The sequence below is a fragment of the Hermetia illucens genome, chromosome 2, assembly GCF_905115235.1.
Source record: "Hermetia illucens chromosome 2, iHerIll2.2.curated.20191125, whole genome shotgun sequence".
NCBI classification, from domain to species: Eukaryota; Metazoa; Arthropoda; class Insecta; order Diptera; family Stratiomyidae; genus Hermetia; species Hermetia illucens.
Genome location: NC_051850.1, coordinates 107,179,227 through 107,191,281, shown reverse-complemented (window position 1 = coordinate 107,191,281; position 12,055 = coordinate 107,179,227). Strand labels below are relative to the sequence as shown.

Below are 12,055 nucleotides of genomic sequence, written 5' to 3'. Positions count from 1 at the left end.
GTCAGAAGAACACGTGCGCTGGGTTCAATTGCTCTCGTGTCTCTGTTGGTGTTTATCAAGGAAGCGCTCTCTCACTATTCCTCTTTCTTCTTGTTATGGACACCGTCACACGGGACATACAGCGTCCAGCGCCTTATATACTGCTTTATGCGGATGTTGTTTTCCTAGCATCAAATAGCAAAAATGATCTCAAGCAACTTGTCCAAAAATGGAATGATCTCCTCACGCAACACAGTCTCAAACTGAATCTAAATAAAATTGAGTTTCTGACGACCGATTCCCATGAAACAGGCACAATCACTGTCAGCGGCACTGATCTGCCCAGAACTGAACGATTTAAATACCTCGGGTCATCGCTATCAGCCAATGGAGAACTGCGTTATGAAATTGCTTCACGCATTAACGCAACCTGAATGAAATGGCGTTCAACAACTGGTGTTATTTGTGATCGACATATCAACGAACGTCTCAAATCTAAAATTTACCGCAATATTGTCCGTCGCTCTCTATGCTTCTGAGTGTTGGCCAACTATAAAAGACAATGAACGGGTCTTGCGGTAATGGAGACGTTTTGATCACATCCGAAATGAGGATATCCGCGATCTTTATGGCGTTGCACCGATCGTGGGAAAGTTGCGAGAGAGGCGTCTTCGATGGTATGGTCACGCAATTCGTGCTAACGAGAATTCTCTTGCCAAGATTGTTCTGAACATCAAAGTCGATAGTAAACGACCAAAAGGCAGACCTAAACAACGGTGGCTTAATACGCTGTATGGGGATTTGAAAGCCTCGAGATTGCACCCAGATCAGGCATTCGATAGAGCCAAATGGCGAAACCGATCACGACGAGCCGACCCCGCATTTAAACGGGACAAACGCTGAAGAAAAAGAAGAAGAAGAAGAAGCTACGACATTTCACTTTCATCAACGGTTCATAATTGTACCCTGTGAGTTGGCGTTTAAGAATACACTAGTTCTTCCTGCTCATCGTAAAAGACGACTAAAACGGATGGAAATTTGTGGGCTAGCAAACTGCAAATTTCCAAACTTTATGGCTACCAAAACGTAAAGAACACCTTGGATAGACTATCGAAAACGGACTATGATTGGCTTCCGGAATGTGCGCAAGTGCCTCGAAAACGGTATCGAGGCTGTCCGGAATCTGCATTCTCCAATTTGAGCGAGAATTACAACGTTATAAGGTGGACCCTCTGAATCTAAGCGAAGTAACATGGTCAGACTCTTAAGAGTACTCTACGTTGTAGAGGCGGTTTCTGACAGATTTCTGACTGCAAGATGCAGGTTCTGGGTTAAGGAGCATCACAATTATGTAGTGCTATGCACCAACGGAGACTTTCAATATAGTGATGAATGATGCTTACTACGAGCAATTACACGCTCTGCTCTTCATCGATTTTAAGACAGTTTTTGATGGCGTGATCAGGGTGTGTATTTGGCTGCCTTGTCTAAAATCTTGAAATGCAGTTATCTCAACACCAATATCAAGTTGAAACCGTTCTGTGCTAGTGTTCCTTCTGTATTGCTATATGAAAGAGCACAAGGAAAGTGACTACCACTGGCACTCAAAAGCTTCAAGCCTTCGTCAACACTTATCTGTGTCGTATCATTAGAATACGCTGGCCTGATATTATTTCAAACAAAAAACATAGTTAGCGCCTGTCACTCATGGGCGATATAATAGGTGGAAGTCGCAATGGATAATAGGTCATACATTAAGAAGAGGCAATAATTGCATTGCCAGCTACGCCATGCAGTGGAACCCACTCTCCCAGATGGCCGACGAGAGGGTCACCCCAAGATCACTTGGCCCAGAACAGTAGAGGAGCAATGAGGGCACCACGGAGCATTCTGGAGGAAGTTGAATCGCATGTCAGAACGAAAGAAGAATAGTGGTGGCACTCAGAGGAGTAAATCTAAAATTTACCGCAATGTCATCTCTCTCTCTATGATTCTGAATGTTGGCCGACTATAAAAGACAATGAAAGGCGTCTCGCGGTAATCGAGACGAAGATGCTGCGTTGGAATAGGGGCATGACACGTTTTGAACGCATCCGAAATGGGGATATTCGCGACCGCAGAAAAATTTCGGGAGAGGCGTCTTCGATGGTATGGTCACGTAATTCGCGCTAACGAAAATTCACTTGCCAAGATTACTCTGAACATCCTACATTGAGGGCCAAACCCTAAATTCAAAAACTTAATATCAGTTCAGTTGTTTTAAATATTGTTTTATTTATAATAATTTCAATTGAATTTAATTTGAAAAAGAAAACAGATACAAATACATATTGAAAACATAACTAACGACTATTACAAGTAATGGTGAAGAATACATAGAAATGCATGTCTCAAACACAAATGATGGTTTTAAAAAAGTTGTTAATAAATTCTTTGCAATTTATATCGTTCTCGGATAATATAAAATTGAATGACAATACAAAAATAGTTCGTAAGCAATAAACTTGCTATGCGCATCTAGAAAGCATTTATTTTCATTTATGTAAATTGTATTGCATTAAATTCGATTGATGCTTGAATAAACTTCTTAATTCGCTTGGATGGTTGTAATGGGCATAAGTGCAACACGGCGTCAGGTGTGCTTTCATTCATAAGTTGCGTTTCTGACTTTGCTAGATGCGAAGCTTTGTAGTAAACAATAATGGTTATAACGATGCTGACGCTCAATATGATTGTATTTGGGTTATATAATTCTGTCCTCTTGGAAATATGATTTAGAATGAAACACAAGCATGTCTATTATTAGATCGGGAAACACTTGGTAGTGGGCAACATTAAGTACCAGAAGATGTAATTTGCTCGCTAAGTTTCGATTGACGCATGCAACTATCTAGTTATGGATCATTGTAACGCTTTCGCTATGTGTTCTCAAGCATATATTGTCGATAATACATAAAATAGAAACCCGCCGGCGGGTTAGCTTGGGAAGTCTACCTATTTGCCGCGCACCAGTGCGCTCTAATGTAGTTGAAAATCAAAGTTGTTTCACGTTGCCTTGCTTGATAATATATGGTTGTAGGTTTTCGTTTATTACTTCTAATTGATTGTGGATTTGACGTACTGATCACGAAATAACAATTAGGAAAAGGCATGAATCTTTTACAAACAACATGGCGCGGGATATGTCTTTTTGCCTAGATTCATCGTAGTAAGGAAAATGGTCGCTGACTCGTTTTGAACGCTCTACCTTTGTAATGAATATTGGAACTTGATTGTCGAATATAAATAGAAATAGATATTTTGATAAGAGATGCGATAATACAGGAAATATCAAAAATCAATCCGCTAAACCCACATCCAATTATCTTCCACACTTTTTTGGCACTTAACGTTTCTTCATTGCATTTTCTCCCTATTCTCATTTGCTCTAAATAAAAGTTTAGTATCTCATAAATGTTTCCTTTTTATTATTATTTAAATAAATATTAAATTAAAAATAACCTAACTTTACGCTAGTGAATAGCTTTTGAAGCCAAGCAGCAGAAATCCAGTTTTGCGCTAAGTTTGTCACTATTTCACTTTAACTTTCTATTAATTTTGAATATTGGGCATCTCAACCTAGTCGTTTATGCTCTGCGAGATATTGAAAATAATCGAACCAAATTCAATGCAAATAGTAAAAATCAGGATAAATATGTATAGGTCCCAAAAGGGAGCATATCATGACTAATTTTTATACATGTATAAATATCTTCTTTTCCCTTTTTTGCTACAAGAGATAGTTGTGTTTAACTTTTAGCTGTTCTCTGGATGTTTGTTATTCAGAAATTTACTATCGTAATGAATTGTATATCAGCACTTAAAAATGTTCCTTATCAATCGTTCAAAACTTTAATTCGCTCCTTCATTTTACATGAAATTGATGTTTTTAGCCTTTAGTGTTGTTTTTTATACAAATTTTACATCCATCACTATTTTTTCGGTCAATTTTGTCTTCTTATTCATCGTACTGTTACAAATTGCTCTACTCTCTATTTGCGTTCACTCCAGTTTGTTTTTATTTCATGTTTTACTTACACAGCATTAGTACAATAGTTTTTTGTAGTTGTCTCTTAAATTTTTGTTGATTTTACACAAAAATTTTTACTTGTTAAATTTCAGTAGTTACAGATAGATAGATATCGTACATATTTCCTTTTATTCACGATGACGACGACGATTACGATGATGAAATTAAACAGATAATGATACAAAACTGTTGTACTGTGTAATGTTGCGCTTGAGGATGTCCGCACATGGACCAAGAACGCGTTCGAATCTGAAAAGAAATTATTAAATTTGTTGAATATGGAGTGCAAAAAGCTAATAGAACTGTGGTCGGGATGAGAACTAGAATTGCATTTCAGTAGGATGTATTGACTCACAACGTGTGTAAAATTACGATGAGAATTGGAGATGCCTAAAATATATATCTGATTTGGCTAGCAGTTAAGCGCAACTCCAATGAAGCACAGGTCGACATACACCCCTCACGCCTTTGCTAGTTAGTTCGTGAATTGAGTTGGGACTTCATTCCCTTCCTTAGAATTGACAGAAACATGTTTCTTGCAATTGGCGCAGGTTGGAATAGCTCACCAAGGATAGCTTCAGAGCCAACCCATCAACCAATAATTACGCAAAATGAGACAAAAAAAAATATAAACGAGAGAGGCAAAATTCAGGATGCATTATATTCTCATATAATAGCCTTCAGTGACTGTTGCGACGTACCTTGCCATCTCAGTCAGTCAGTGCATATCTCCCTGTTTGTTAACAGGATAAACTCTACAGTATATAAGTTTGTTCCTGACACAAAAAGTCTGATGTTTGTGGAGGCATAGAAGGTTTGTCGTTTGCCCTTATGGTAAGCTTGCTCCCAGTTTTTGATAGCAGTTTGGTTTGATTTGTCGCAGTTTCTCATATCTTCTATCAAATAGATGTATGGGGATTCCAGGATCCGAAGGCATTACAAGAACTACTACTAGATATCCACATGTCGAAGCAAATATCCGTCTGTGTAGCCCATAAGATGTGAGAGCTCGTTTCAGATTTCCCTTTACAAGCTTATTCCAAAGAAACTTCTTATCTAGAATAACTCTCAGATATTTCACTTCTTTAGGAAGTTGAAGAGTTATTTTCCTCTCCTTTGGAAAGCAAAGACTGTCCAATTTCCTCCTTTTCGTAAATGTACTCATTGCAACTACACAAAAGTGTTTCATTAAGTACTAGACAGGAAGTAATCGCAACACAGAATTTGGCATTAAAACTCCCTAATCTTCCGCCAAAAGCTAGGCATGCAGCTCAGAGCAGAACTCACCAGACAGATATTGCCTAGAGGTCGCTCTAGGTATCCTGTAACCGCTAATTCTCTCCCGGCAAATTTAATCACCTGTTCTATCGGATGATGTACTTTCAACAGAATCTGCACTAATTGAATTTTGGGGTTTGTGAAAGTACCATCCAGTTTTTAAGGGGGTCCAGTGTCTTTTCACCTTCCAGTTCCTCACAGTTTGATTTCGAGTTTCTGTCAAATCTCTTATATTCACACTGGAAGTTCGTGTGGTTTTACCCTTCCTTCACTCTTCTTATTGCTTTCAGAAGCGCGATTCAGAAGTCGTCTGGTGGGTTTTCCGTTGACCGCATTTACCTTGGGGTAATAAGGCAAATCTCTTCAAAGCAACACTCTAAAAATGTGCGATTCACAGCTTCCAATTAAGCATCTAACGCCAAGGAGTCTGTAATCGCACAAGGAAGGGCACTTTATTGCCAAGAAATTCATTGAATTTCGAATCCAATTCCTAAATAATACAGTCTGGGTATATTGGAGAGATTGGTTTCGTGTTTGGATGAGCTGCTACCACGACCAAGGCATGAGAGAAATATAGCCCTTGCTATTTATCCACTTAAAATTCATAAATCGCCAGGAATTACGCCCAAACCTTCATCGGCCCATAACAGAGAGGTTCCACTCTAGGCAAATCAGCAACAGATCAGATTTTCTCTTTGCGGCAAGCGATGGAAAAACTGCTGACCATCAATTGCACCATCTTTTCATCGACTTCAATGCCGCCTATGATACAGTGGCGGTAAAAGTGATAAGACACCCTATCTTTTTCAAGAAATCTTAAAATAATAAAACAATTTCAAGAAGCTGTGTATGCATCTCAGATAACTGAACGTAATTGCATTCTCCTGAGTAATTACCTGGGGTTTCTCCATATAACACATCCAGTAATTAAAGAAAGTCGGATTTCAGGTAGGTAAAAAAGATAAGACACCTTATATTTAGGCATTTTAGAACGGAATTCAAGTAATAAAACCCAGTTGTTTCTAGGATATTTTAATATTTTATTGAGCCTAATTTCTACCATTCTTTTAGATAGACTATTAAACATTTTTCTTATATATTTCTTCCAAATTTGGCCCCATGCAGAAATAATAGCGTTTTTTAATTTGTTTACGTCTTCAAATTGCTTTGATTCAGCATAAACGATTTGGGTCAGCTGACCCAACAATTTTTGATTATATTTAAGTCAGGAGACCTCGCTGGAAAATCGAGGACATCAGTGTGTTACTTCTGAAAATACTGCTTAACGACCTTTGCCCTATGAATCGCAGCCAATATCTTGCTGAAAAATGAACCGCGGATCCGTGATTGCCCCCAAATTGTCGCTAAATTCCTCACGTAGCATTTGCACATACCGGGACCTGCCTATCCCCGAATAGATGACCGCTTATTGTATCCAATAATAGCCCAAACAATTACACTTCCGCCACCAAACTGTCTTTTGCTTAACACTCTCTCTTTCTTCTTAAAGTCATGGAAATAATAGCTGAAACCGTCGTCTGTAAAACTTCACGGCGCCATTTTTTCTTCCAACGCAAGTGATTTTCTGTAAAAGCCATTCTGGCCAGCTTGTGCTTTTCTGTGAGAGGCGGTTTTCTCTCTAATTTGCGGTGCTTAAGATGCTTTGCTTGTGCGATAATGTTTCGGACATTTCTAATGGCAGTGTCAACCATCGCCTTGCCCGCGATTTGCCGTGCGGTTAGCGTAAAATTGGATGCTAATCTAATAATCCTCCGTACAGACCGAGGACTTACCGCTTTTGGCCGCCCTGTAGACATTTTCTTCCCATAATTTTCGGGATCCCGAATAACATTACGGACATCTGCTGCGCTTCGTAATCCGCGAAATTTTCGCTATGGGCTTACCTTTGTCATGTAATGTTTGTATAATCTTTCATTCCGTCGTAGTCAACCGCTTTCCTCTACCCATTATCACGTATTAGCTAAACCAAACTTACTAAAAATCACCTTTGAATGTTAAAAACCAATTCTATTAATACCTTACGTCTTCTTTACTGGTCAAATGTTCACACTCGAATGACCAGAGAATAATTTTTCCTTGCTGTCTTATCTTTTTACATACCTGAAATTCGAATTTCTTCAATTACTCGATATGTTCTCGGGGAATCCCCCAGCTAATTACTCAAGAGAATGTAATTCGGCGCCGTTATCTCGGATGTATACACACCTTCTTGGAATTGTTTTATTATTTTAAGATTTCATGGAAAACATGGGGTCTTATCATTTTTACCTGCACTGTAGCAGAACCAGGCCAAAATTGTACACGGCCATGAGGGAATTCGGTATCCTTGATCAATGAGGCCAGATAAAATCAGCAGAATCATTCCAGAGACCATCTAAGACAAGGAGAAGCTCTATCATGCGTCCTCTTTAACCTGGCCTTGGAAAAAGTGATCCGTGATGCAGATATTAATGCAATAGGCACCATCCTCTTCAAGTCCCCCCAACTACTGGCCTACGCTAACGATATTGACATGGCTCTCGAAGCAGAAAGATATAAGGGCGATATTGCAGCTTTATTAGTCAGCCTGACTGTCAGTAGAAAGGAAGAGGCTTTGGCATTCTGTAAGTTAATTTGATCAACTTTTATGATTTCAGACATAATTGTAGTTTTATTCGTGATAAAAAAAATCGCCAGTGAGTGCAGGGTCTGCTGTGTGGATCTCAATGCAATTGCCAGCTTGTTTCCCTTTTCCGCCCGGTGTTCCACTTCGTTTCTATCATTTTCAACAAGTTTTGCATCCTTGGCTCGACTGGGAGCATTCTCAGGTTGACGGTGTCCGGTCAGCATGGATCCATTTTCCACACACAATAGTAGACGTGAATCCAGCGTTGGACTGATGATACAAATTATAGCAAGGCGTCTTTTTATGACCTTGGAACCAGCTCCAAACAGGGGTTTACTGAAATATTCCAATGCAGATTAAAGAACATTCAAATAATGCAGTGCTACGCATCAACTGAGGCTTCCAATAAAGAGAAGGACGTTTATTGCGAACAGCTGCAGGCAGCAATGTGACATTTTGACCAGTATAGCTGATTTGAATAAAAAGTCGGCTCTTTTGACAACACTTTGCGCGAACATGGGGGGAGTAGACTTGCTGATAGTAACAATAGCGGTGAAAAATGTATATTATAGATTTCTGCAACTTCCACCGACACATACATGGCGAACCGTTGTTCCGCACATAACGTTTGTAATAGGATAAATTGAATTTTGATTGACAAACAAACTCTTACTAAGATTAGCTATATTACGATCAACTGCGGATTTAGAAGTTGTTTTTTGAATGTACGTAACTCGGTCTCGAAAACAGTCATCAGGTGGTTTTCGCTTACGTGCCCTGTTCATGCCTAATCGCAGAGACAGTGAACGTCGGCCCTCTTGATTCAATATAAGCCGTTTTAGTGAACTGGCTGCCGTTTAGGATTGGGATGTCTTTCTTGCTAATCAGACGACAGGAATTTTCTTATCGAAAAATCCCGAGAATCTGAGATTTCCCATCCGGGTTAAATGCACCATTGAATGAAGTAACATTCCCGCTGACGCAGAAATAATAATTAAAATTATCCGGGGATGCATCAAAGAAAACTTCGAAGGCCTGGTCGAGAAGAAACAAGTTTAGATCGCCGCTTCACCTGCTCCTCACAAGGAATTCACCTGAAGAGCTTCAAACAAGCGAGCATTCCGAAGAAGATAACATCTTTCTTCAGAGCGTGATACGACGGCGCAAAATGTGAGGTGTTACATCAAGGTAAAATCTGCTACGAATTCGAAATCCAAAATATAGTCCAAGCGGCTTGATCCGAAATAGGGAGGGCTTCAATAAATCATGACATCTTTCTCAAATACCTCGATTACGTTGCTGCCGTATGCTTATTCTCTTCTAAGGGCATAAACCTTGGTTAAATAGCTCTGGATTTACAGACCAAACTTCCCAGTCAGACGATCATCGTACTCCTCTTACCTGCATTAATAGCTTGAGCTTTGACGTTTCAAATCTGAAACTTTTTGTCGAATGAATTGGATTACAGAAGATTGGTAAAACGTTGTTGAATCTAATGTTGACTATTTTAGACAAAGCTGTGCTGTTTTGAGTGATAAGACGAATGCGCATTTTCCAAGATTTAGACTAATTTCAGGGAGAGAGTACTCATAGTTTGAGGAACGATGCCATAATCCGCTGAACTGCTCCATATCTACTGAAATTCTCCAAGTCCTTCAAATAGATCAACTAAAGGCCGTCATCGATCGGTGCAGAATACAGCCTTTATTGATCATGCGACATTCTACGCAACCATGTTACTTTAATAATAACTACTATCGTCTACAAAGTACCTCCCTACTCATATATATATATATACTCCCCGCCGCTGACTGCCTTATAATATACACCCGAAAGCCAACATTGCATAAAGACAACTGTGCACTCCACAAGAACATGACAACGTTCTTGGAGTTCCAGGAATCGGGTATTCCTCCATACTCTTAACTATAACTAACAAACAACAAAGGCAAAGAAAATGTGAACATTTAGTAGAAAAAATAATACGAAATACATTAAGCAATTGTATCTTTTTAAAAGCAAAAAGGAACTTACCGCGCTCTGTCAAGTTTGACACATTTCAGTGGACCCCGGGCCACAACCGTAGCAGCTCGTGGTCGATCCAGAAGCAATGCGATTTCACCGAAGTAGTCACTCGGACCCAACCGTCCAACTTCCACAGGTTCGTCACCTTGCTGCATATACAGAATTAAACAATGAATCATTACCACCAAACAACTTTCTACATTCACCAACCTCAGCCCGTTTTTGCAGAACAACCGCACATCCTTCCACAATTATATAGAAGTCATCACCCGGTTCACCTTGCTTAACGATTGTTTCACCATCTTCAAAGCCAACTGGTTCCAACGCATCGGCCACGGTAAGACGCTCCCATTTGTCCAAACTCTCTACAAATTGAATAGTTCCAATGTGATTTATTGTGTTTTCATCAGATTTAATATTTTAATTTATTGCTGTACTTACCCAAAATGGAAACTCGTGACAAAAATTCTTCGTACATTTTCCTTTTGCGGATTGTCGAGCCCATCAAAATTCGACGATATGAATCGCGATCAATACCCCATAATTTTACATCAGTTTTGGCACGGACTGTGGCTGCTCGAGGTGTTCCGTAGATTAAAGCTAATTCGCCGAAGCTACCGCCTTCGCCAATTGTTGTTACCAACTCATTATTCACGAAGACCTGAAAATAAATAGAGCGTGCAATATAGGATTCGAAGTGGGACGTCAAGAAGAAAATATGAAACCCATAAATATTCTACGAACAGCTGTTGCAACTGCTGTTTTACAAGATATATAATGAGGACATAATTCAAATCTGCTAGGGAAATATGTTTAGAGAATCATCATGTAATTTCGTTGCTTTTATTGACTCATAAAGATCTCCTAACTTTGTCAATAGAGCAAAAAGTCGATGTAGTTACTTTCAAAAATCTTTACCTCCACTTCGCCTTGGTCGATGACGTAGAAGTTATCACCTTCGTCACCCTGCTGTATGATGTATTCGCCAGCCAAGCAATTCACCGGGAACATAGCATCAAAAATATCAGACCTTTCGTTCTCATCCAAATGTGAGAAAAGAACATTTTTGGCAATCGCTTTCGACAGGGCAGCCATCGTCTTGTAATCTTTTGGAACGACTTTTTTCACGTAACTCGTTGCATCTTCTTCTGTGACTGGTTCCGCTGAGATGCCACCACGTCGACGTACGGGCGGAACAGTTGTCTGTGGCATTGGACTGAGATCATCGCAGTCATCTGGACTGGTAGCTTGTTTTGTGGCATCTAATTTAACTTGCTCCTGAAATGATTAAAAAGGAAGAATAATTAGAAATTTCGCTTATAATGGAAGAGAACTAGAGATTCAAATCTCGAGAAGAGAACGGGGCCGTTATCCCTCCCATTGCTTTCACGGATTGCAATACCAGAACAACTTGGTGCAAATTGTCACCAGGGCTCTGGATTTATATACTTGTATATAAGTTTATGGCAAATATTAGCGATAATGTTAGGCATATATATGTAATAAGGTAAGTGCAACAGTACATCTTAAACTACATTTTTTTGTCTGGCCGACATTTTTCATAGGTTGAGTTGTGGTTTTATATAGATAAAGAAACCATTCCCTATGCTTCTAGATTGCAACATAGTACAAATAAATCTTTTTTAATGTTCTGTGTACAAGAAAACCTTACTGCAGCAATTCACTGTCGGTTTCTTTGTTTGTCCCATTCAATTTATTCGGAAACAGTTGGATTTATGTACTGAATATGAGGTTTTTTTTTTTTTTTTTTTTTTTTTAGATGAATGCGTTTACGCACAGAGTGTTGGACTCCCGCAATAGCACGCTGGCGGACTACCAACTAAACACCTCCCTGTCATCACAGAACTAGCCTGGAATCGTTTGACACATTACTTCGGGCTAGCCCTCCCGCTCTCCGTCCGATCCCTCCGCCAGTCGAGTTCAATCTTCTTCGTAGTAAGAAGAGCCCGAACATAATGCACAATACGATTCCAGCTGCCAGTGCTCTTCAGCATCTCTCTGACAATGTTGTCTGGAGAGAGCTCCCATGTGTCTGCATAAAGCTGCTGGCAGAGGCC

At 39.6% G+C, this 12,055-nt stretch overlaps 1 protein-coding gene across 4 annotated transcripts in view; it reads right to left on the bottom strand.

The window, feature by feature from the left end:
- Nucleotides 1–2,233: 2,233 nt before the first annotated feature.
- Nucleotides 2,234–12,055, bottom strand: part of LOC119650214 (cAMP-dependent protein kinase type I regulatory subunit) — a 193,179-nt gene continuing 183,357 nt past the window's right edge. For all 4 annotated transcript variants that reach the window (XM_038052779.1, XM_038052780.1, XM_038052781.1 and 1 more), the window contains 5 exons: nucleotides 10,896–11,255; nucleotides 10,419–10,638; nucleotides 10,188–10,342; nucleotides 9,987–10,126; nucleotides 2,234–4,297 (listed from right to left, as the gene is read on the bottom strand). In XM_038052779.1, the coding sequence (XP_037908707.1) occupies nucleotides 4,213–4,297; nucleotides 9,987–10,126; nucleotides 10,188–10,342; nucleotides 10,419–10,638; nucleotides 10,896–11,255 (960 nt within the window). In that variant the 3' untranslated portion in view covers nucleotides 2,234–4,212. The remainder of the gene's footprint in view (nucleotides 4,298–9,986; nucleotides 10,127–10,187; nucleotides 10,343–10,418; nucleotides 10,639–10,895; nucleotides 11,256–12,055) is intronic.